At 42.0% G+C, this 27390-nt stretch overlaps 1 protein-coding gene across 1 annotated transcript in view; it reads right to left on the reverse strand.

Annotated features, from left to right (window-relative positions):
- Positions 1 to 27390, reverse strand: part of BTBD8 (BTB domain containing 8) — a 91165-nt gene that overhangs the window by 20491 nt on the left and 43284 nt on the right. The window contains 5 exon segments of the mRNA XM_047785317.1: positions 7010 to 7112; positions 7543 to 7631; positions 12719 to 12815; positions 14378 to 14458; positions 25684 to 25773. Coding sequence (XP_047641273.1) covers positions 7010 to 7112; positions 7543 to 7631; positions 12719 to 12815; positions 14378 to 14458; positions 25684 to 25773 — 460 coding nt within the window.

The following is a 27390-nucleotide window of genomic DNA, read 5'->3' on the forward strand; positions in this document are numbered from 1 at the left end:
GAAACAGGGAAGGCGGGAAAGCCGGTGGAAGCTAAGTTTCCCAGGTCCTTCCTCCTCAAAGTATGACCCACGGCTTTCTACCATCGAGAGCTTGTTAGAAATGCAAACTCTCAGGCTCCAGCCCTAAACTCACTGAATTAGAATCTGCAATAAGCCAAGATCATTTAGACATTCAAGTCTGAAAAGCACTGACACAGCATGTGCTATTGTGGGCAACTGGGCATCAGCCTTGCTGGGGACCCTCTGACAAGCGACCGGGAACACACTTTGAATTAGTCACCAAAGATTGGGAAACATTTCACCACTTAACCACTGGTTCACGTCTCCCATTGACTAAGGTTTGTCCCCTGAGATGTGAATTCCCTTTCACTCCCGGGTTTTTATAGCTGTAGGCAGCCTGTGTGGAGTAGCAGTGACGCCTCAGGACAGAAAGTGATAAGAATGTAAGAGGTGCTCCCAGATCACACCCAGGTGCAGCGGGATGCTGCAGCAATGGCTGGAGCACACGCCAGGGCCAAGAGGACAGGAGGGTCCCCAAACGTTGCCAACATTGTTCAAAGGAGCCCCGTTTTCCAAACCGTAGTTTTTTTCCCTCCCAGAGAAGTATATTTAGTGGCTTATAATCAACATTAGAAAGAAAACAAAAAGGAAGAAAAAGAAAAGAGAAAATCTCAGAACACCCCAGGCATAATGGTAAGTTTTCTTTTTCCAAACTCGTTTCAGTTCTCTATGTGTGAGTGTAGTGGGTTGTAACGTGAAAACAACTTGCTTTGGGTCACAGTCAAAAAAGCTTGAAAAACACAGCAACAGTTGTGCCAGTAAAACCCTTCCTAGGAATGAATACGAGTACTTATCCCCTACATCCTTGTCAACATAGTACGGATTACTTTTTTTTTTTTTAAATAACAAAAGATAGAAAATGGTCTGACACTGTAATTTTGAACATCCATTTCTTTTAAAGAAATGAAGTTAAGGATTTGTTCATCAAATTAAGAGGCATTTATATTTTCTTTTTCGTTTTGTTTTTTTTTTTCTTATTTTTTTAGGGCCGCACCTGCGGCATATGGAGGTTCCCAGGCTAGGGGTCCAATCAGAGCTATGGCTGCCGGCCTACGCCACATCTGAGCCATGAGCCATGTCTGAGACCTACACCACAGCTCACGGCAATGCCAGATCCTTAACCCACTGAGCATGGCCAGGGCTCAAACCCGTGTCCTCATGGATACTAGCTGGGTTCGTTAACCACTGTGCCACGATGGGAACGCCAAGAGGCACTTATATTTTCTTTGTGAACTAGCTAATCTCACTCTACGTTAGCTATTTTTTTTTTTAATTTTATGGCCACACCCATGGCACATGGAAGTTCCTGAGCCAGGGACTGAATCTGAGCCACAGCTGCGATCTACGTGGCAGCTGCAGCAATGCTGGATCCTTTAACCCAAAGCGCCAGGCTGAGGGAGTGAACCCACACCTCTGCCGCAACCTGAGCTGCTGCAGTCGGATTCTTTACTCACTGTGCCCCATCAGGAACTCCCTATGTTAGCTATTTTTAAAAAATCGGCTTGTAGGAAATACTATATTAGAAAAGTTAGAGTATGATGTGAGTTGTTATTTGTCCTCTGACTCTGCTGATGGTAATTTTTACTACATAGACATTTTGCATTTTTATGTAACCAAATTCTTTCCTGGCTTCTAAATTGTGTATCCCCTCCTTCCCTGACAAGGTTATAAAATAATTCTCCAGGGCTTCTCGTCATCTTTTTAATGGTTTCATTTTCTTTCCTTGCAAACCTTTGATCCGTTTGGGATGTACACAGGCCTATCAGGAGGGATGTAGGGAACCAAGTTAGATTTTTTCCAACAAGCTTCCTGGTTGTTGTCTAACACTAGGTACTGGTTAAACAGTGCACTTCATACGATTTAATCCTCATGATCTTCCATTATCTTTGGGCCTCAAGGCTGATAAAGAGCACAAGTATACACGACTCTAGTTTTGCTCCAGTGACTATCCTCACAGCTGCTTGTGTTGTAATTGTCCTTCCTATATTTAAAACTATGCACACCTTCTGCGGCCCCATACCCCAAACAAACAACCCTTTCAAAAAAGGGGCAGAAGATCTAAAACTATTCATAATCTGCTTTTTTAAGAGGACTTACACAAAACATCCTGAAACAGAAAATTTTAACCATGTTTTGAAATAGTTCAAGTAATTACGAGTCCTAACACCCCTCCCTCTTGCACACACCCTCTGCCCTGCCCTCTCCTCCTCCCAAAGGCAGTGGTTTGTCCTTGGTGGAGGGAGTGGCCGTGTCTTGCTGAACTGCTGCACAGTGACCAACAAGGAGAAAACCCTCAGTGTTCCCCATATTAAAATTTTTAAAAACTCTCCATATATAGTCCGATGCAGCACTTGAGCTCCCTGGCTATAAGACAGTGTTGGGCGTATTACTGGAATAAAGCACCCCGCCACAAAACATGTGGGTGAACTGAACTAAAGCTAAAGAAGACTTAAAAAGACTGCTCAATCTTTCTTTCATTGTTTTGGACAATATATTTCAAGTTTTAATTTAAAAAGTTAAAAATATTCTATTTTTATTAATAAGGCAACATATAGCTTATTTGCTTAATAAAATATAAAGAATGTATTAGTGTTTCTTAAAACTTGAATATCCACGAATAAAGACAAAACCCTCAAGTTTTCATTATAATCACCACAAGGCCAAAAGGCTCCTTTTCAAACTGAGTGTCTTGTTCTGATATCCATCTTTATATGTTCATTCATAAAGCTTAAAACGACCTGATTAGAGCTATAAGATCAAAATAAAATATTGTAGGAGAGAGAGAGAGACATCGTATGACGGGCTTATTCTTCAGTTAAACTCACTTACCACCTGTAAAAAAACAAATCAAACTTGTTGAGACACTGTTAAGAACCTTTCCAGCCTGGCCTTAGCCTCTCCTCAGACTCATCTTCTCTTAGGATTCCCGGAAAAGCAGAACTGGCACTGCCCAGTGTCCAGGTCCTTGGTCACATTTTAAAAAGTCTGTCAGGTATGCCCTAACATACTTCTTTATTTTGAAATTGTCCTCTATCTCCAGGTTCATCTCAAATTACTTCTCTTATCCTTCCAATCAGAATCCATTTTTTTAATATAATGATTTTTATTTTTTTTCCATTAGAGCTGGTTTACAGTGTTCTGTCAATTTTCTACTGTACAGCAAGGTGATCCAGTTACACATACATGTGTACATTCTTCTTTCTCACATTATCCTGCTCCATCATAAGTGACCAGACATAGTTCCCAGTGCCACACAGCAGGATCTCATTGCTAATCCATTCCAGAGGCAATCGTCTGCATCTATGAACCCCAAGTGCCCCATCCCTCCCACTCCCTCCCCCTCCCCCTCGGCAACCACACGTCTGTTCTGCAAGTCCATGGTTTTCTTTTCTGTGCAAAGGTTCATTTGTGCTGTATATTAGAGTCCAGATATAAGTGATATCATACGGTATTTGTCTTTCTGACTTCCTTCACTCAGTATGAGAACAGTATGGAGGTACCTTTGAAAACTATACATAGAACTACCACATGACCCAGCAACCCCACTCTTGGGCACATATGCGGACAAAACTTTCCTTAAAAAAAGATACATGCACCTGCACGTTCACTGCCGCACTATTCACAATAGCCAAGACATGGAAACAACCTAAATGTCCACTGACAGATGACTGGATTAGGAAGGTGTGGTATATAGACACAATGGACTACTCCTCAGCCATAGAAAAGAACAAAATAACGCTATTTGCAGCAACATGGATGGAACTAGAGACTCTCATACTGAGTGAAGAATCAATCGTTTTAACTTCTGTGATTTCATGCATATACTTGAATTATAAATTATACTTACTCATGCATTTATTTACCTATCCCTATACACTAAGTGCCTAGTATGTGCTCAGCTCTGCCCTAAGGCTGTACAAAGGGAAATAAGACTGATGAGGAATTTAATGTCAGTATCCGTTGTTGTCTAATCGCATTTTTCGATGGTTATTTGCCTGCCTGTGCCTCCATCAATTGGTGAGTTCCTTCAAGTCAAGGACCACACTTCCTAAAATCTTTGCCCATGTTAAGCATCTATTCTATCACCTTTGGAGCGGCAGCAACGGGTTTTAGGACCTGGCTTTGTCATTTACTGACACCGTGCCCTCAAATAAAGCATTTACCTCTGTGATTCTCTTTTCTCATATATAAAATGGATAAAATAGTACATGTGTTGCACACAATTTCAAAAATAAAAAGTATCTTTTGAACCATAAAAGTCTTTAAAAAAATCCACTCAATAATAACAGCTGCAGGAGTAGCTTCTATTGAACTGAATTACAGCTAGGCCATCTGTGTGCCTCCATGAACAGAGAGGAGCTAATCAATGACCGAAGAAACTAATGCAAAATAGTAAGTGACAAAACTATCAAGTCCTTCATGAGCATAAACCCACATACTTAGATTTATTTTTTTTACAATGGTATCTCACCAGCTGATGGCAGAAACTTATTTTCCTCGTTGGATTTAGGTATTATCTCTATATAACCCAGTCGGACACATCATTCATGGTTCAGTCAGAGAAACAGGGCCACCAGAAGGCATTTACATATCTAAAGGGCTTTGTTAAAGAGATGTGACTTTCTGCGATTATGAGAGCTGGTTAGAGTGACGACGTGGTTTGAAGTCCACGGGGAAGGCAGTGCAGAAGGGACGAGGACGAGCTGGCACCCAAGGCACAAGCTGTTACCCACAAGAATGAGCTCATTTCATGGGAGTTTCCACGGTGGCTCCGCAGGGTACAAACCCGACTAGTATCCATGAGGATGCAGGTTCGAGCCCTGGCCTCCGTGCGTTGAGAATCCAGCGTTGGGAGCTGTGGTCTAGGCCGGCAGCTGCAACTCCAATTCGACCCCTAGCCTGGGAACTTCCATGTGCCGCTAGTGTGGCCCTAAAAAGCCAAAAAAAAAAAAAAGAGAGAGAGAGAGAGAGAAAGAAAATGGACTCATTTCAGGTCTCACTGCCTCTACCTACATGAAATGGGGGTCCTTCAAGAGATGCTAGCACCCACCTTTATGGAGCTAAACACACTCCTGGCCCAGGGGTAAGAAAAACTAAAGAGGACACAGGTCAATGCAGAATGGTACAAAGAAGGGAACTGTGGGAAGCACAGTTCACCCTAGCCATGTGACATGTGGCAGAGATGCCTCAGCCCGTAACTTAAATACAGAGATATAAAGTTAACTGTTATTAACATATTTTATATTAAATGGTAGTGGGAAAAACAGAAATACTTGGGTTAATATATATATAAAAGCATTCATAGGAGTTCCCCTTGTGGCGCAGTGGTTGACGAACCTGACTAGGAACCATGAGGTTGCGGGTTCGATCCCTGGCCTTGCTCAGTGGGTTAAGGATCCGGCGTTGCCGTGAGCTGTGGTGTAGGTCACAGACACGGCTCGGATCCTGCGTTGCTGTGGCTCTGGCGTAGGCCGGCGGCTACAGCTGCAATTACATCCCTAGTCTGGGAATCTCCATATGCCGTGGGAGCGGCCCCCTAGAAAAGGCAAAAAGACAAAAAAGAAAAAAAAAAGCATTCATATAAAGAAGGGAAATGAATGTGTTTATATCTTAACCACTACAGTGCTCACTTCTGTAACTGGTCACCTGGTCATTCTTAGTACTTATAACTACCATTTTCCATAACCACTCCCCGTTCCCTTTTCCCTCAGCAAGTACCTCTGCTGTTCGTAGTTCTTCGTCTGGTAAGGCAGCCCAAACTCTCATGCCTGAAGGGTCTGGGCCATTATCAGTGCTGCTTAAACTGCATCCCAGGACATGGAGCCCCTCGCTCCAGATGTACGCCCCTTCCCCCACACTGCATTTCCCCGTGACAGCCATGCTCAATCTAGTAATAACTCCCCTTCTTCGCCTGTTGATTTACAAAGTGGGCAGAAGGAGGCAATCCCGACTTCCAGGCCATGCGACTGTTGTGTCCCCGAAGTAGAAGCATTCTCCCTTTGCAACTATGACCTCTAGATTGGGAGATCCTAGAGTTACGAAGATAGGAAACAAAAATTTTGCTAGTGGATCACTAGGAGTAATTATACATGGAGCACATCCCTTTCTACACCTTGATTTCTGGACCCAGGGATCCTGGTTATGGGAGAAAGAGCTCCGTCAATCAAAAACTGATACAGAGCATGTACAGCCCCAGTTCCACAAGGCATTGCCACTGAGCTGCACTGTAACCACGTCTCCAAAAGGCCGTCGCTAATAAAAGTTCCTATCATGAACAGTAACAACAAAAACTACTTCAGGATGACAGGAGGCATGGAAGGACAGGTGAAATCAGTAAGCATGGGCCCACCACCATACCTCATTTGCTGGGAAGTGAGTTTTTTAGTCAAAGTGATGGGGTGTGGAATATTATGATGGTGGAAAAAAGCCAGTAGGTCCACAGACAGTGGTTTTCTTAGATACAGTAGGAGTAAGGAAGGCAAATCCGTGTCCAGAGCAGATGTCCATTCCTCTGAGAACCAAGCACTGTCTTTTCCGTGATGAATTCCAATGCAATTCACCTGCCACCAGGTAAATGGCCGGTCCTCTTGGAGAATGGTGCCACTGTTTCGGGGTTGTACCCACACCCACCTTGGTGAGTGGAGGTCCGTGTTCCTGAGCCAATCAATGCCTAACTAACCTTGGCACATGCCCCTTTCATTCGTGAGCCACTATAGGCTTTCCGGTGATTGTGCTCCTCTGACTGCTTCCTGACCACTGCATTTGGTACAGAAGAACGAGGCAGTCTGAAAGACAGGTTCTATGGCTTGGTTCTGGGTTATCTCAAATTGCTTCTCTCATCTTGCTCTTATAATTCTAAGTTGGTATTTAAAACTCAGAAATTACTTACATAAAATTTAAAAAGCTTTTTGATGACAAACACAAACAAGGGTATCCAGCTTATACTTACTAAGGACTGAATCAACATATTAAGACATTTTTTCTGAATCTCAGGGGGTACATTTGCAAAGCTTCTTTCAGACCAAAACCTTGCAAAATGCTTTACAATCCACCTGTTAAAATCAAAGGACCTCAAGTTAAAGAAATGAAAATATTTTTCATAACATTCAGAAACATTTTGTTTTCAATGGTATAGATTTTACATATATGTTTTGACTAATCTTAAGAGTTAATTTTGTGAGCACCAATAATGGACCTAACTGTGTCCCCTTTTCAACAAACACATATTTTAAATCCATTTTGGGCTATGTGCGTGGATTTTAACATAAGTAACCATGGTTCAGCTAAAATAAAATCGAACACAAGCATCTTGAGTAGTATCTAAATCAATACTTCTCCTCAGCTGTTGCAACTAGTTAAGCATTAAGCTATTTACATTGTGCCCAAGAAAAGAGACCAAGTCTAAAATTCCCCACAAAATTCGGAGAATGGAAGAACAAAATCCCTAAATCAATAGTATCAGCACTACTTCAGATCACTTACTTCATGCAGTCAGCAAAAAGACTCTCCACTCCAACTGAGTGAGCAATGATCAAGCATTCCAGTACAGACGCCAACCTTCTGGGAACAGGCTAAAATGGAAAGAAAACACTGCATTTATTCCTTTGCTACGTACAGAGGCTAGAGGACTTGGTTCATAAAAGTGATCTCACTTACATACTTAAGTTGTGGAACAAATACGCGTAACTCAAAGGTCTGTTACTCTTTTAAAAGGATCACTGATAAACTTTAGTTTTTATAGAACAGCATTTGAGTTCTTTAAGCTGCCAGGCTGCATACAGTTCTTATTCTAATTTCTCTTCACTTAAATATTTTCTAGATTAAAAGCAGTGTAATAATTTCTAGCACATCACATTACAATACACCCTATGGTTTAATCTGCTCCCTCAAGTATAAATTTGACTTTAAGTACATGTGCAGAGGTAGAGCCTACACTGACCTTAGACAAAATGACAGCATTTAATTGGATCATGAGTATACAAACATATTCTTTAAAAGCACATACACAGAAGTAATGAACTAAAGTAATAAATAAATCTAGATACAAGTAGTGAGAAACAACTCACTGCTTTTAGGGTTGAGCTTCAATATATGCTACCTATTGCCTGTGCCATGTTCTCAGTTTTTGGACTATGCTCCTAGGCATATCTGTTGCCCATTAGGATGAGAGAGTTCAATTTCTCTTCGTACATATTCATGAGTTGTGATTTGGGGTTGATTCGCTTAATAGAGACCAGCAATCAGCCTACGTGTACAGTTAGTGTCTAATGCGTGCATGCAGAAAAGAACAAGTTTCTTTGGAAATGACTCTAGTACAGTGCTTCAAATAAGATCAGCGACTTCCAACTTTTAAAAGTAAGAACTGCTATTCATCTGATTTTCTAACGCTCTTCTAAAAGGTATTACATAGTATTCAGAAAATTGAATGTAAATATCCTGTTTTACCCATCAACAGTTTAGTTATTCCCTTTGAGATAACCAGAAGTACACTAAATTGTCCTAAAATCAGAAATGGCTATCATTATACAAATTACACAATGATAATTCTACTAAGTTAAATAATTTGGTTTTCTGACCTACTGCAGAGAAGATCAGACTGGTAGGAGAGAAAAGACGACTGGTGTAGACATACGTGACAAAATCTAAAAGCAGCCAGAAGCATTAGAAATTACAACAAGAGAACAAGAGTTAAGAAATCTAGCAGCCTAATTCTATTTAGGAATAACCCGACCTCCACAACAAAAATTCCACTCCTTGGTGTATAACTTAAGAATAATCTCCATGAAAAAGTATGAAAATGCAAAATAATATGCTGCTTAAAGCCAGTGGGTCAAAAACAGGCCCCCGCTGCTTTTGCATAAAGTTTTACCGAAACGCTACCATACTGCTCCACTTACACACTGTCTAGACCTGCATTCGGTCTACAACAGCAAAGCTAAGTGGCTGTGATAGAGACTATGCGGCCCACAAAGCCGAGAATATCAACTACTTAGCCGTTTAGAGAAAAAACTGTAATGACCTCTGGCTTAGTCACTTTCGTTTTCTGAGAATTTTACTTACATGGAAATGCTGATTTCCTAAATGTTTTTATAACAGGACAACTGACCTGTAGTCATATTCAAAACCTGCTTGTAAATTTTGGAAAGACATATTTAAATCATTACCCCAAATATATTTTAAAATCACCGGGGGAAAAAAACCATAATGTAAAGCCCACTCTAGTCCTACAAATGAAGTTCTAAAATTTTAATTTTGTAAAAGGCAAGATTATGAAATTAATGAAATGACTGAAGCTAGCTTGCCATGAGTTCTGGGGCCAGTTACCTCAGAACTGTGAGTGTGCTATTATAGATTTACTATATTTAAGTCACTGCCAAGAAACTGCATACTTGAGGTCTAGAAGTTAAAAATTATACATTCAAAAATATACTTACAAAAATATACGTTGTTAGGAGTTCCTGTTGTGGCTCAGTAGTTAACGAACCCAACTAGTAACTGTGAGGTTGTGGGTTCGATCCCTGGCCTCGCTCAGTGGGTTAAGGTTCTGGTGTTGCCATGGGCTGTGGTGTAGTTTGCAGATGTGGCTCAGACCCTGTGTTGTGTGGCTGTGGTGTAGGCCAGCAGCTGTGGCTCCAATTCGATCCCCAGCCTAGGAACCTGCATATGCTGCAAGTGTGGCCCTAAAAAGACCAAAAAAAAAAAAAGAAATATATATATATATATATATATATATGTATGTGTGTGTGTGTCTTCTTAGAAAATGTAAAGCAAAAATTTAATGATCAGGTCAATAAAAACAAAAATTGTTCTTAAATATCTGTTACCACATAATACAGACTATATTAAAATAAAGCAAAAAAATTTTTCAACAAGATGCCATATTGATAAGTAAAGAGAAATTTCATCTTCTATTGTCTTAAGGGAAACAAATATACCTTTCGTCTTTTAAAATTAAGTGGATTACTGAAAGTAAAATAAAAGAAGCCGCATATAACCTCTGTCTACTCATGAACACAGTAAAAAGGAGAAGCAACTGTCCAAAGAGAATCCATCAAAGATTATTTTTAAAATGTGTGATGTAGGAGTTCCCGTCGTGGCGCAGTGGTTAACAAATCCGACTAGGAACCATGAGGTTGCGGGTTCGGTCCCTGCCCTTGCTCAGTGGGTTAACGATCCGGCGTTGCCGTGAGCTGTGGTGTAGGTTGCAGACGCGGCTCGGATCCCGCGTTGCTGTGGCTCTGGCGTAGGCCGGTGGCTACAGCTCCGATTCAACCCCTAGCCTGGGAATCTCCATGTGCCTCGGGAGCGGCCCAAGAAATGGCAACAACAACAACAACAACAGACAAAAGACAAAAAGACAAAAAATAAAATAAAATAAAATAAAATAAAATAAAATAAAATAAAATAAAATAAAATGTGTGATGTAACTGGTTTATTGAGGCGTCTCAGGAAAAAGGAGATACTAACTTCAACGTTTCCCCCCGGTTGGAGTGGTCAAGGATGTTGTGTCAAATTCCCCTTTTTTCCCATCCTTTAATGATTACAGGAAAATCCAGTACCTCTGGTTCCTTTTGGTATTGAAGTGCAGTGTGGTACTGTTTAAACACCCATTTCGGGAGTTCCCATCATGGTGCAGTGGTTAACAAACCCAACTAGGAACCACGAGATTGTGGGTTTGATCCCTGGCCTTGCTCAGTGGGTTACGGATCCGGCGTTGCCATGAGCTGTGGTGTAGGCTGGCAGCTACAGCTCCAATTCGACCCCTAGCCTGGGAACCTCCAGATGCTGCGGGTGCGGCCCTAAAAAGGCAAAAAATAAAAAATTAAAAGAATAAATAAATAAACACCCATTTCACAGCCTATGTAAATCTTTCACTCCGAGTCGCTGATGACACTTAGAGCTGGGGAGATCTGGAGTGGACAGTAGGGTGTGGACTCCTGCTCCTCCCCTTTGTGGGTCTAACTCCTTGGAAAGGGGCTATGAAGGGCCAGGGTCGCCTTCTGTAACTCACGAGGGACTAGCATGGTAGCAGAAGGGTGTCCTTGACCACTGTAATTCAGATGCTGGTGGCCTCTGCTAACGTGGTGGCTCACCAAGGGACAGACGGACCTGTACCCTAGCCTCTCAGTGATATTCTTCCAGGGTTGACAGCGCTCAGCGCCTCCTACATGGGACGCAGTGTCATCTGCCCCTGTGTTGGTCTCTTCTAACGTCCACGGCATCACGAAGGTCCTTTTCCTCCATGTCTAGCACGCGTAACTGGGCTGTGGAATGGACTCGCCATCATCTTCTTCCATCTATGACAATAACCTCTGTCTCTAGTCACCAGGCTAGGCCTGGCTTCTCCAGCAAGCTTCCTCCTCCCTTGGAAATCTCCATAACCAAGTACACTCTCACTGGCTCCTGAGATATATTCCAGGCTCTTTCAAGGACTCTCTTAGTACTTTCTTTTCTTCTTTGATGGAACCTGCCAAGTGGGCTGGCTATGCAGATACGATGCTGTCCGCCTGGGGGGCGGGAAGGCATCATCTCCTCATTGCAGACAGAGCCACCCCCTCTCCAGCCTTTACTGGGAGAGTCTTGGATCTTCCTCCTCACTCTCACTTGGCTGGAAGATGGGGGAAGAAAGAAAGGGAAAAATCTTTCACCGGGCTTTTTCACTTCCTACAAAACTAGGGACACCACAGCCTCTGCTCTTCTTCTAGTTTCCTTACTTACAGAGGCTGGAATGCTCAAAGGTTGCTGAGGTGTTTCACTGTTTTTCAGTAAACCTTGAAGGACTGAGAGTGGTTGTAGACCCAGTTCATGACTCTATTTTAGCACATCGGGTGATTCTGTCTTACAGAAAGACAGGAAAAGTCCTATCCAACACAAAAATCTACATTTAGATATTATTAAAATCATTAAAATTACCTAATTACAATTTGTACAGTGCCTTTTGTTGCCTCAAGTAGTGAATAAGAGGGAAATACTGATGTAAACAGTTCTTTTAAGATTGGGTTTTTGTTGATTATAAAAGTAATATAGGACCATTGTCGAAAATTTAAGAAATGTAGAAAATCATAAATAAGAATATAAAAAATAATCTATAGCCACAGAGAACATTTAAACAATGGAGAACCTAAGACTAATGTATAAAATGTCTTTGAAAGGCACCATAGAGTATCTTTCTGTAGACAGTACATTTGCATAAACTAAAATGAAAACGTCTGTGTTCTTACAGCACCTGGGGAGAGAAACAGAGGAGAACTCTATCCCTGCTCAAGTTCATCCGTAAAGAGCAGTGGCAGGGAGGAGGAGAGTCCTCTCAGGGTCAGGAACTGAAGAGGCACTGGGTAGAGCCCTTTGCCAAGTGGGAAGGGAACCCCAGATTCCAGCTTCCTTCCTCTTAATTCCAAAGCCCGAGTCCTGGCTTTACCCTCCACCTCTGAATTATGTAGGATATTTCTGTATCTTTTCAATAAATCCCCACCTCAATTTTATTTTAATTAGAACGATCTGAATTAACTTCCATTCTCTGCAAGTATATCCAGAGAGTTATTTCTCAGCTAGAGTTCCCATTAGTTAAAACAATGATACTAACAGAGTTAAAAATCTAGTAGGTAATAACGGGTGACTTTAAACACTGGGTAAACGATTTCCAAGACTCCATAATTACCTTCTGAAAGAAATTACAGTAATCTCTTCTTAAAATATAGATTGCTACTTCTTTTAATCCTTCTAGTCCATACATATCAGCCATATTGAGTATCTGACTAAAATAAAAAATAGATGCACTGTTAATTCTTCAATTTAAAAATCAAGGCATAGTACACAGTAATTTCTTGATAATATATAGTTTGTTTAGAAAAAAGAATAATCTGAATTATTTTCATTCTCACTTTCTACCCTACATAATAGGGTACATAATAGATACTCTGCACAGATTAAAACAGGCCATAGGTCAGAAGTTGAAAGCACTGTCACTTGATTTGATGAACAGAGAGTAACAAGACCTAAGTGTGGCGGTGTTTCAAATTACCCTCCTGTTCTCAGTGCGTATACAGCGAAGCCCAGAAAACTGCTTCAAAGCCTATAAAAGCTAACAACTCTTCACAACCAATACGAACGATAAAAATTTGAGAGGGAGGGCAATTAATGGATGCTCATCATGTTGAAAATGCCTACAGCAGCTCTGATTGGACCCCTAGCCTGGGAACCTCCATATGCCGCTGGAGCGGCCCAAGAAATGGCAAAAAGACAAAAAAAAAAAAAAAAGAAGAAGAAAGAAAGAAAATGCCTTAAAAATGACTACAATATTGGAGACAGCATCTAATGGCCCAGAGGGGTGCTTCCTTCAGTTGGCAGGGACTCTGAGCACAGGCAGGAAACCTACAAGCCATGACACTGTGATGAAATTTCTCGTGGGTTTCCAGGGGCAAATCCTTCGTACCTGATCCCTGCGACTCACTGTATTTCTCCCCCAAATCCTACTCATTCGGTTTGTAACTAAAGGAAGCAATGCATATTTAAAATTAAAAGAGCAACTTTCATTTGTCTGATGTTAACACAGCAAGAGAAGGAGAGAACAACCAGAAAATTAGAAGAGCGAGATAGGATTTCACTCTCCAGTAGGATTTTAGCAGCGTAGATGGCATTTCACGACAGAGTTCTAAAGAATCATACCGTTTTTCATCTACAGGATACCTACATCCTCAAATTAATTTTAGATTGTTTTCTCTTCTTCTGACACCGAAAATGAAAAAATAAAGTAGTAAAAAATACTCAAAATTTGAAAAAAAGTTTAATTTTATTTTATAAAAAACATGTCATTTATTTTCCAAAACAAATATGGGATTTTCCCGACATAATGTACGTCTAATAAAGGCTTTTCCTAATCTTATTACTGTGAATTGCAACTGTTTCTGGACATTTCTCAAATACACACAAGATATGGCAAAATAGGTAATGAAAGTGAAGCTTCTACTTCACTGACACTTTGAAATATAGCTCCACAAAGCAGAAGCCGCAGGAGTTCCTGCTGTGCCTCAGCAGTTAACGAACCTGACTAGTATCCATGAGGACGCAGGTTCGATCCTGGGCCTTGCTCAGTGGGTTAAGGATGTGACATTGCAGTGAGCTGTGGTGTAGGTCACAGATGTGGCTAGGATCCAGCATTGCTGCAGCTGTGGCATAGGCTGGGGGCTATAGCTCTGATTCACTCCCTAGCCTGGGAACCTCCATATGCCTCAGGTGCAGCCCTAAAAAGAAAAAAGAAAAGAAAAAGCCACAAATATTAATATTTTTATACTTAAAATCATTAAAAAATAATACATACCCAACATTAGCTTTTTCTGGGAAGTCCAAAGTTCCTCCATATATAAAATGCATCATAATGTTCATTTCCACATGGCTTATTCTGAAAATAAAAGAAAACTAAACTCAAATTCAGGAATAATTAAGGTTTAATTGATACCAATGATACATTCTACTTTCCCGTAAACTTTTAGCTAAGATAAAGTTTTGTTTTTTTGTTTTTTTGCTTTTTAGGGCCGCACCCGCAACATACGGAAGTTCCCAGGCTAGGGGCTGAATCGGAGTTACAGCTGCTGGCCTACACCACAGCCACAGCAACGCTGGATCCCTAACCCACTGAATGAGGCCAGGGATCGAACTCATGTCCTCATGGATACTAGTCAGGTTCGTTGCTGCTGACCCACCAAGGGAACTCCAAGATAAATTTCTAATCTCATTTTTATCTAAAGAATCTATTCTTCAAATAACATCCATGCAGGTATGGCACTGATTTAAAATGAAGTATAACTACAGGTATGAATTTTTTAAGTTATAAAATGTTATTAGTATGTTATAAAATCATTGATTATTTGTTGAGCATCTTCCATAATAGACAAAGTTAGAAAGGACCTTAGAAGTCATAGTCTAGTCTCTGGCTCATTAAGAAATCTCTCCTCGAGGGTTTGGAGAAAAGGGAACTCTCCTACACTGTTGGTGGCAATGTAAATTGGTACAACCACTAAGGAGAACAGTATAAAGTTTCCTTAAAAAAAACAAGAATAGAACTACCATTTTGATCCAGCAGTCCCATTCCTAGGCATATATTTGGAGAAAATCATAATTCGAAAAGATTGATACACCCCAATGTTTACTGCAGGGCTATTTACAATAGCCAAGACCTAGAAGCAACCTACATGTCCATCAATGGACGAATGGATAAAGAAGATGTGATTGCGTGTGTGTATACACACACACACACATACATATATATACATAAATATATATAAATAACAGTGGAACATTACTTGGCCGTAAAAAAGAAAGAATATTGCCATTTGCAGCAATACGGATGGACCTAAAGATTCTCGTACTAAGTGAAGTAAGTCAGAAAGACAAATGAATTTATTTATAGAACAGAAACAGACTAATAAACTTAGAAAGCAAACTTAGGGTTACCAAAGAGGAAAGGTGGGGGGGATATAAACTAAGAGGTTGGAATTAACATATACCTACTACTATATACATAATAGATAACCAACAGTAACCTACTGTGTAGCACAAGGGAACTCTACTCAATACTCTGTAATAATCTATATGGGAAAGAATCTGAAAAAGAATGGATGTATGTATATGTATAACTGAATCACTGCTGTACACCTGAAACTAACACAACATTGTAAATCAACTATACCCCAATATAAAATAAAAATTAAAAATAAAAGAAGAGGAGTTCCCATCATGGCGCAGTGGTTAACGAATCTGACTAGGAACCAGGAGGTTGCGGGTTCGATCCCTGGCCTTGCTCAGTGGGTTAAGGACCTGGCGTTGCCGTGGGCTGTAGTGTAGGTTGCAGACATGGCTCGGATCCGGTGTTGCTGTGGCTCTGGCATAGGCTGGTGGCTACGGCTCCGATTAGACCCCTAGCCTGGAAACCTCCACATGCCACAGGAAGTGGCCCTCGAAAAGGCAAAAAAGACAAAAAAAATAAGTAAATAAAATAAAGAAGAAAGAAATCCTCTCTTAGCATCTCTGACAAATGGCCTCCGGTCTTCTTCTTCTTTTTTTTTTTTTTTTTTTTTTGGCTGCACCCATGGCTTGTGAAAGTTCCTGGGACCAGGGACTGAACCCATGCCACAGCAGTAACCGAAGTCACTACACTGACAATACCAGATCCTCAACCTGCTGTGCCACAAGAGAGCTCTCAGATATCTTAATTTGTACTGTCTCTCCAGGGGCTCTGGATCTGCCAACATCCTTGTCACAGAGACTTAAAAGTAAGGCTGTGACTTCAGCAGTGGTCTGGAGTGATCATCTCCACGTCTCACTGACCCCTGGACCTCCAACTCCAAATTCATGACCTTCTCCTTCTTAACCTCTCCCAACATTCTGATTTAGTCTTTTTTTCTGTTGTTATTATCTTATTCAAAGCACTGTTACAGGGCTTCTTGCACCTTATCCCACCCTCTTCTTTCTCTGTACCAAGGGGGGTGAAGTATCTGGTTGGACAACCACCACTGGCTGTTGATGGAGAGAAACAGGAGATGAGAGGTAACCGGACTCCTTCTCTCCTTTCCTCTCTGCTGAACCCGTGGTAAGAGGTAATCCGCAAGAGGTGCACCTGCTGTCCAGATTCGGACTTTCTCTCAGGGGGGCTGTCGCAGAGCAGACATGGCAACCAAATCAACTTTGGCTCTTGCGTTAAAACACAATTTATGGGCTCGAACGGTTTTTTATCAAAAGTTCCCAGGCCAGGGATCAAACCCGTGCCACAGGAATAACTAGTAACCAACCCAGTAACCAGAGCCACAACAGTGACAATGCTGGGTCCTTAACCCACTGAGCCACCAGGGAACTCCAAGGAAAGGTTTTCTAAATTCATTTGCTGACTCTTCTGTCTTACTTGAGCAGGAAGAAAGTGTGCTATTTGTTGGGCCCACTTTAAAACTCCACCAAATAGCAGAGACGGACGGCAGATGCCCTCCTTCTCCACCACCTCCTCCCGTGGGTTCGGCAGAGAAGAAAGCAGAAATCCAGGCACCTCTCATCCAGAGATGGTCCTGACCAAGCTCCAAAGGCTGTTGGATAATTCACAACAACAAAACAGGAATAACAGGAAGAAGAAGAATCTAGATGCCTAAGTTAGGGCGGAAGGTTCATCTTAATCTTCCTCATTATATCCTGTCATTTTATACTTTCATAATTTCTTGAATTCAGCCTCTGCTGTCTCTTTCCCCCCTCCCACTGCCCTGGGCTAGTCTCCCAGTTTCTCTCATCCGTACTCTAAGGATCTGCTCATGCAGGCTTCTTGCCTGAAATCATCTCCTCGCATCGCATGTCCCACACTGCTTTGGAGTGACTTTGCTAAAATGTAAATTTGATTTAAGTCCCTGACTTTGAAACCCTTCAACACTTCTGCATAGCATAGGGGAAAGAAACCCAAAATTCCTTAGCTTGATGTATAATGTTCTTTATCATCTGATCTCTGGTTCTCCCTCTCTAGTAGCTGTTCCAAGATAAGTAAAAATAACATTTCCTATACCTAAACTAAACTACTTATAATTCCTTATACATCCATGCCTTAGCACATACTGTTCGCTCTGCTTAAAATTCTCTCCCTACGTAGATGTGTTTCATCTTTTAGACACAAGACATGTGGCTCTTTATCTCTGATTGTCTCCTTAATACTCTCAAAGGAGAAAAAAAAAATCACTGAATGTTAAACATAAATAATAACATCTATTGAGCATTTATGTTTTGAGTGCCATTAACTCATTTAATCCTAACAACTCAATAGTATATATTATCATTTGTCTCATTTTATAGAAGAAAAGATTGAAATTAAGTAACTTGCCCATGGGGGTGGGTGCTGGGGGAAAAAAAAGTAACTTGCCCAAGGCCAAATGGCTAGTGATGGCACTGGAATTTAAATCCAGGCAGGCTGGAGTTCTCGTTATGGCTCAGTGGGTAATGAACCCCACCAGTACCAGTGAGGATGTGAGTTCAATCCCTGGCCTTGCTCAGTGGGTTAAGGAATCCGGTGTTGCCAAGAGCTGTGGTGTAGGTTGCTGATGCAGCTTGGATCTGGCATTGCTGTGACTATGGTGGAGGCCGGCAGCTGCAGCTCTGATTGGACCCCTAGCCTGGGAACTTCCATATGCTGCAGGTATGGCCCTAAAAGACAGAGGAAAAAAAAATTCTAGGCGGATTGCACTGGGATTTTGGAATCTAAATCCAGACTCCAAAGCCTGGGCGCTTAAGCAGTATCTCACCACCACACACACACACACACACACACACTCGTTATCATATCTATCAAACTGACTTGTAATATCTTCATTTACATATTTGTTTCTCCTTCTGAACTGGGCTCTGTAAGAGCAGGATTCATGTCTCATTACCTTTGCATCTACTACCAGCAGGATGTCAGCACTGATCTGTACCCCAGGATGAAAAGAATCTCTTTCCCCACATAATATGGAGGAAGGAAGCAGGATGGGGACAGTGCTGATAAGACCTTCACAGTTTGTTAGGCATCGTCTCTAATGTCTGCTAAAGGAACAGAAGAAGGATGGCAGGAAGAAAAAAAAAAAAAAAATGGAGTCCCACAGGGAAGGACTGAGAAAGGTGTTTGCTTTGCTTCTTTGGCTTTAAATAATATATGCTCAATAAATGTCTAATGAATATTTAATGACTGACTTTTTAGGGTCCTTACAAGCCTCTTCCAAACCTTCAGAAGGAATAATGAGTTAAAAACATATAAATATTTCTCAATTAATTTAATAAAGATTTACTGCCCCCTACCATGGCTAAATACTGGTTCCTGCTGATTCAAAACTCTACATCTTTAATACCTAGAGGAAAGTCAAATCTCTAAATCTTCTCATTTATATACATGGATATGATAAGCTTTGATCTCAGAATAATTGCCTTATTATCTGTAGTCTATTAATCTGAAACACTGGCACAATTGTTAGACTCCATATACTTTTCTCAAAATTTCAAGAGCCATTTGTATCAATGTTAATGAGGATTGACCATTTAGGTCGAAAGAATAATTTCTGCTAAGACTTGACATACTTAAGCAAAGGATGATAAGGACTAAGAAAAAATAACAGTAGCTTTATTAAAATAAATAGCAAAAGCTAGACATTTGAGCTCATTTATCAATATGTATGATAGCTATAAAATCAGCATGAAACTGTTCTCCTGCTGTCTTGATAGCTGTTTTAGTAAACTGCACTCTCACTGTTGTTGTCATTTGTATTCTTACCAAAAATGTTTATAAAGACATGATCAACTGACCTGAAAACAAACAAAACCAACAATGGATTACTGCAATAGCCCATAGTTTCGATGGAAAGATTTAAAGCACTATTCCCATTTAAACGTAATTCAAATAAAGTTTGCAGATGGCATTACATACACTTGGAGTTAGAAAAAAGAAAAGCCTATGAGCGGACAGAGCGCTAAGATCAGAGATAACATGCACCCAGTCTAAAATCTGTGCTTCACATGTGCTTCCTAAAGTTTCAGGTTCCTGGGGCGGGGGGCGCTGGCTAAGGTAAATAGAGACTCATTCACTCATTCAGTTGCTCATTTACACTCTCTCTCTCTATATATATATATATATTTTTTTTGGTCTTTTTGCCTTTTTTAGGGCCACTTCGCGCAGCATATGGAGGTTCCTAGGCTAGGGGTCCAATCGGAGCTGTCGCTGCCAGCCTACATCAGAGCCACAGCAACACAGGATCTAAGCCACGTCTGCAACCTACACCACAGCTCATGGCAACACCGGATCCTTAACCTACTGAGCAAGACCAGGGATCGAACCCACAACCTCGTGGTTCCTAGTTGGATTCTCTAACCACTGAGCCATGACGGAAACTCCTACAGCCAATATTTATTGAATGACAGGCTCTATTCTAGACCTTGAGGATACAAGAAGCTTACATCCCAGAGAAAAGACATGGACAATAAATTCATCCACAAATGCACAAAGAAGATAATTTTAAAAGTGAAAAGCATCATGAACACAATACAACAGAATAACAAAGAAGAAGGTAACTAGGCAATTGGGCTGCAGCTACTTTAGGTGCGATAATCTGGGAAAAGCCTGTGTGTGGCCAGGTCATACCAAATCATACAGGTTCTTACAGACTATGATAAAGATTTGGGTTTAATTCTCACTATGATGGGAAGGCACTGAAGGATTTTAGTCAGAAGAGAAATGTGCCCTGACTTCTAGTTCAAAAGATCATCCTGAAGGTTCAGAGCAATCCCAGAATCTCCCAAAGGAGATGAGAAAATCCAAATTTACGCTCCCAAGCCCAAGCCACCACTGAAAGACTTCTGTTTCTATAGAGTGGAAACATGTGGGGTTTCTTTACAGAAATAGGGGCTGTGGCTCAACTTCCAGTACAGGATGTGGAAAATTTCCCCCTTTCCTCACCAGGAGAACTTCCTTCCAATGCTCTCCCTCACTTCCCAACTTGGGGCCGGGGGTTATAGGACTGGCCTCCTAGGATTATAGGACTCTACCCCCTCCCTCAGCTTACTGAAGGCTGTGCCTCTTAAAAATACCATGTGCATTACATCTTTGAGCTACCAACTCATTAAACACACCGAGTTCTTTTCTGTAAGGACAGACAGGATTTTTTTTTTTTTTTTGGTCTTTTTGTCTTTTAGGGCTGCAGCTGCAGAAACGCCACAGACACAGCCACAGCAATGTGGGATCCGAGCCCCGTCTGTGACCTATACCAACAGCCTACGGCAACGCCAGTTCCTTAACCCACTGAATGAGGCCAGGGATCAAACCCATGTCCTCATGGGTGCCAGTCAGGTTCAGTAACCGCTGAGCCATGATGGGAAGTCCCAGGATTTCAATTCGAAGCTACTGCACTAAACACTCTGCAGACCTGCAACAGGGACGCAGTCCCAAGAGAGGGTGCTGATCAAGCAAAGCGGGCCCTGCTGTCCTGGTGCTGATAACAGCCCTCACCTGAACCCTTTCTCTCTAGAAAACGAGAACATTCTAATCTAGGGAGAGAAGAAAAATGACAAATACTAATGAGCACTACATACTAGATGTACTAAGCATCACGTCAGGTTTTTCCTTACTCTGTCTCATCCCCTTACTGTTTCTCACATCTTGGGAAGCTTAGGAAGGTAAGCAATGCCTCCAAAATCATGCAAAATTTAGGACTGGATATAGGACTTCCTATAAGGACACCAAAGTCCCTCATCTTTCTGCTATACCACACTGCCCCTGAAAGCGTCTACCCAGGCTTATGACATAAATTAATGTGAAAAGAGAAATTGTTTTGCAGATTATTTTGTAACAACATAAAAATTCCTATAAGATGTGTTTTTTTTTTTAAAGTAAAATTCCTAAATCCCCTTTAGCCTTCCGATAGCTTTATACACCATGATACCAATAACATTTGAGGTGATAATTTGACAGTCGATTTGATACGTGATACGAGTGGGAAAAGCAAAACATTCCATGTGATGATAACAATAAAGGCTGGAGATAAAACCCAGAATCTGTCAGGACATACTCTCTTCTTTCATTTCAGTGTTAGAAAACCTTGCTTTATCAAGCAAGATAAAAAAAAAAAAAAAAGTCAAACCAAAAAGAAATGTGTCCTTATTTCCAGTGTGGCAGCATTAGACGTGAATAAGCCGATTAGGAGTGAGCCTCCACTGCTGAAACAGCAGCTCTGGGTAAGATGATCCATAAGGCGGAGAGCCTTGCCCACAACAGAAGGAAAGGAAAATGCTGGGAGGGGAGTGAGCTTGCTCACGGCTGGCACTGCTTCAATGTACAGTCTACTTACTTGGAATCGTGGTTTGAAACAAATGTGGCTACTTCTATTTGGCTTTCGCTTGAACAAACCACTCAAGTTAGTCAGCAGCAGTCAAACCGTATTATAAGGGGAGATATGCATCCGTGGGCGCCGTCATAATGACAGAGGGACAATTACAGGTGGCAGCACAGAGACCAGCAGGTGAGCGGCTACTCCTTTCCCATCTACTGACGTCCTTCTAAACAGACTCCACCTTTAAAAGCCTGTGTGTTTTGAAGGCTGACTCTGATCACTCGTACGTGTGGACTGCAGACTGCCTTTATTCCTGGAGCTAGAGCCAGAGGTCCTCCTGAGCCATACAGGACGGATAAAAGTTGAGCACCTCTGGTTGAAGACACGTCCCTTCCCAAATGGCCTTCTCCTCAAGCCCCAACCCCATGCCATATTTCCCCTCACATTCCTGCCAGGAACTTTAGGGTCCTACGGGAAAACCACTGGCTCAGACAGTGGAGAGGAGCAGTGTGAGCCAGCTCAGGAACACATGTCACGGGACACTTCACATTTCCTCCCTGACGACAGTGGAATGGATTTAGAATGAAGAATCAGCAAACAAACATTCAGCATACGCACCTATTTACCCGGGAACCCCAGGACGACATTCAACTTATCTGACCTCAGTCTTCCTCATCTGTGATATGTGAACACACCTGGGCTCTCAAGGACTGATTCTGAAAACTCAAGGGGATCGTGAATGTGGAAGAAGCCTAGGAAGTCTATGTTATTGTAAAGGTATTATCATCGCTGAGGACAGACTCTATTTGGAGAGAGGAATAACGGTATACGTGATAGAGGTAAAACTGCCACGAAACCTACAAGGCACTAAGATTTCTTTTAGGAAATTAGCCATACGATTGCTATAAATTACCTCCCCCTGCTGTGGAATAATATCCTATGATCACGTACTTTAACCTTTATCTCACTGCACAGAATCACATGATTTATTTAAAATGACTTTTATTTTTTCCAGTACAGCTGGTTTACCGTGTTCTGTCAGCTTCCTACTGTACAGCAAAGTGACCCCGTCACACACACACATTCTTTTTCTCACCTTACCCTCCATCGTCAGTGACTAGATACAGTTCCCACTGCTATACAGCAGGACCTCACTGCTTATATATTCTGAGGGCAATAGTTTGCATCTATTACATGATTTTTAATAAATGCCAAAAAGTTGCACTCTGGGTCAAACTAGGTTATTTCTCCATTTAAATATTTATTGAATTCAGTTCTAATGAGAGTACATTGACATTTTTTAAAAATTATGTCTAGGAGTTCCCGTTGTGGCACAGCAGAAACCAATCCAACTACTATCCACGAGGATGTGGGTTCAATCCCTGGCCTCACTCAGTGGGTCGGGGATCAGGCGTTGCTGTGAGCTGTGGTGTAGGTCGCAGATGCAACTTGGATCCTGTGTTGCTGTGGTGTAGGCTGGCAGCTGTAGCTCAGATTCGACCCCCTCGCCTGGGAACTTCCATGTGCCGTGGGTACAGCCCTAAAAAGAAAAAAAAATTATGTCTAAAATATCTGAAACAGAGTTCCTGGGCACGTTTCTAAGGCTACTCTAGAGAGACTATCCCTAGGATTGACTTACTTCGAGAAATTCTCACCTCTGCCAGTACCATCCCTAGTCTTATATTCAGCAGATGTGTATACACATTTGTCTTTGTCCTTTTACGTCTACACTGCGGCACATGGAGGTTCCCAGGCTAGGGGTGGAATCGGAGCTGTCGCTGCCGTCCTACACCACAGCCACAGCAACACCAGATCCGAGCCACGTCGTCAACCTACACCACAGCCCAAGGCAACACTGGATCCTTAACCCACTGAGTGAGGCCAGGGACCAAACGTGCAACCTCATGGTTCCTAGTTGGATTCGATTCCGTTGCACCAGGACGGGAACTCCGCTTCAGCAGATATTTTAATCACTACAAAGGAAGAGATTATTGGTAGGATACACACATCTTTCGGGTTGTTTTTCAACAGTGATGATAAAATTTCACCAACTGCTTCAACTACACATTCCTTTTACCCTCCGATTAATAAGCTGCGTGACGTGTAAAATCTTCCACAACCAGAAGCAACCTGGTGGTTGCCAGAAGCAGGGGGAGGAGGGGTGGGCAAAATGGGAGACGGTATCCAAAAGGAACGAGCTTCCGGGTGTGAGATAAATCCTGGGGTGCAATGCAGAACACGGTGCTAGAGTCAGCAAAACCGTAGTGCATATCTCAAAGCTGCCAAGAGGACAGACCTTGAAAGTCCACGTCATAAGAAAAAAAATTTTAACTGTGATGATGAATGTCCATTCATTTATTTGGTAATCAATGCACAATACATGTACGTAATACATCCAATCTTTACGTTACATGCCTACCACTAATACAAATACTATGTCAATTATATCTGAATTTTAAAATTTAATAAATAAAAGAGGAGCTCAGATGACAGACAACGGCGTTACTCAGATGCAAATGTTACTTTTTTTAACACTGAAGCAGTTCACATTATGCTTTGATGCTATATTGTGGGAGACTGAAAAAAAAAAAAGAAGAGGAAAAATAAACCTTCCATGTATGTTATGCATGTGGGGGACAAAGAGAGAGGCAGCCTATTTTAGGAGCAACATCAAGGGAAAACTTGGTGATTATGGGCAATTTTACATCCTCCACTATTTTCTCCTTATTACTATTTCATTAGCCTGGTCTTTTCTCCCCCCGTTTAAAAAATACACTGTTACAAAGGCATCCATATAATTCCATGGATGCATAACCGAAATCACTAGTGGTGGCAGTTGCTGAAACCATACCTAAGAGATAGGCAGCAAAACACAGTGTGAGGTGTGCTGAAATTGTGGTAAGTACTGTAACTAAAATGGAACTCTCGAAAAATCCTGGAATGAAAGATAAGGGGTTTACATTCCTCTGCATATGCATTTCATTTCTACTAAATAAATGAAATATGAAAAGACAGAATAAAAACACATTCTATATCCTGATATTTCAGTTTTCCATTTTTTATGGAGTTAGAAATTACAAAATGCAAGGCATTTGGGGATGCTTTTAGTTAGTAGGGGAACCAGACCGTTGTAACCTAGAAGGCTTAAGAGAATAGGCCCATCCGAAAACCAGTCGGAACTTATCAGGCCTTTCCGTGCCTCACTGTTGAGGAATCAGCCCTCTCGCCATTCCACACCCAAGCCTCCAGCCTAGAACGACCCGAAGAAACAGGAGCAGCGAGGAGGAGGCAGGGCTGAGAGGCCCCCTCAACGCCCAGGCAACTTCCTACGAGAAGGTCCTCCCCCACGTTGCCCGCTAGAGCTGCTCACGGGGACCGTCTAGGACCAGAAAACACTCCAGCTCACCATTTCATCTCTGGGGGAGAGTTTCAGCAGTTCCCATCAACTGCCACCAAGTGTGAAGATTCACCACGGCTCGATCGCAGGGCACTGTCCTCTCCACAACCCGAGGACCCAGTGCCAAGGAAAGAGCTCTCACTACTCATGTTGCTGGTACCTGGATCTTGCAGAGCTGTCAGCAAACGAAGTTCTGCTGTTTAAAGCATCCAGGCGGTCTGAGAAGACCAACACTCTCTATGACTACACGCTCCCACATACTCTCCTTTTCCGAGTCTGTACCCTGCTGAATTCCACCACATGAGAAACACTTCACTGAACACACAGGGAAATCAGACTCATGAGAAGTGCTGTGTATGAGGTGTTACTCGCAATCGTTTGCAGGCGAGCTTGCCTTGTAAAAATTATGCTTACCCTTGAAGAGTGATGCACTCCTGGGAGCTTTCGGCCCAACAGCCACTCAGCATGGCAGCAAAATAACTAGATCTGGCACTTAAAATGGCTCTGGAGGGAAAAGGGGAAGAACACAGGCAAACGTTTATGCACAATGGGAGACTCTTCATCGTTACTCTTAAAACATGGTAACGAGCTCGCTTGTTTGTATTCCTGGTATATTATTATGATACAAACTGTTAAGCCTATATTTATAACTAAGTATTTTGATTGCTGGATTAAAACATTAATTCCAATGTCCTTTCCATCTTTTAAATTTTTTTCTCTTGAAAGCGCTTAAATTTTAATAACAATTTCCATGAGTAGCAGAGAGGTAAATCATTTACAAATAGAGAAATAGGGGAGTTCCCGACATGGCGCAGTGGTTAACGAACCCGACTAGGAACCATGAGGTTGCGGGTTCCATCCCTGGCCTTGCTCAGTGGGTTAAGGATCCGGCGTTGCCGTGAGCTGTGGCGTAGGTCGCAGGCGCGGCTCGGATCCAGCGTTGCTGTGGCTCTGGCGTAGGCTGGTGGCTACAGCTCCAATTTGACCCCTAGCCTGGGAACCTCCATATGCCGCAGGAGCGGCCCAAGAAAAATGGCAAAAAGACAAAAAAAAAAAAAAAAACAAATAGAGAAATAAAGACCAAAAGATGTTACTTGATGTCTTGAGGAAGTATCAGTAAGAAACTAGACTCTAAAGGTCCTGAGTTCCAGTTCGGAACTTGCCCTAACCAAGCTCAACAACAGCTCTCTCTGAAGTTTGAGAAAATGACAGGAAAGATACTTATTTCTGAATGTCATTCTATCTTTTCAGAGAGAATGTTACTTCATCTTTTTTTTTTTTTAATTTTATGGCCACACTCGAAGCATATGGGGGTTCCTGGGTCAGCTGCTGAATCCAAGCTGCAAGTGTGACCCACGCCACAGCTGCGGTGCTGGGCCAGGGATTGAACCTGGGCTTCCACAGCAACCTAAGCCGCTGCAGTCAGATTCTTAAGCCACTGTGTCACGGCAGAAAACCCATATTCATCCACTCTTTCTTTCGACAAATATCTACTGACTTCTATTCTGTGCTAGGCACTCTTCTCAGGAATATAACAGCAAACGAGATAGAGAGAAAAATGTGACTATTCTAGCAAGGTTAGGGTACCAGAGTGGAGGCGGAGAGGAAGAAGAAAAAGACCCTTCTGGTAATAGTTTCCTAGGTTTTCTCAGACCAACCCTCCTGCTGAAAATCGCTTGGAAATATTACACACACACACACACACACACACACACACATTAAAAGGAAGAAAGCATGATTTGAAGGCATCAGAAAGCTACCATCGTGGTGGCTTTTGAGACAAACTGTAAGAGGTAAGACAAACAAAGTGATCCAAGTACATGAGCTAACTTTTCCACCGAGGCAACTGCCAGGTCTGAAAGCAAAACCCATGGTTTAGAGGCTAAGAAATGGAGCATAGCTTCTGGCAATCTTCACAGGCTTGGAGGCACACGAATTAGAATGCGGGGTCCAGCCAAGAGGGGAGGATTTGGTGGGTGCCCCAGGATTTCAGTCGGACTCTGAAGGGCTGTACCACTGGAGAAGAATGACTAGGAACCAGATAAGCCCTAGTTAGAACTGAAGTCCGTCTCTGAATTAGCTCCATCCCTGACTGAATTAAAGTGATCTGCACTAGCCTAA

The sequence above is a fragment of the Phacochoerus africanus genome, chromosome 6 (assembly GCF_016906955.1).
Source record: "Phacochoerus africanus isolate WHEZ1 chromosome 6, ROS_Pafr_v1, whole genome shotgun sequence".
Lineage (NCBI taxonomy): Eukaryota > Metazoa > Chordata > Mammalia > Artiodactyla > Suidae > Phacochoerus > Phacochoerus africanus.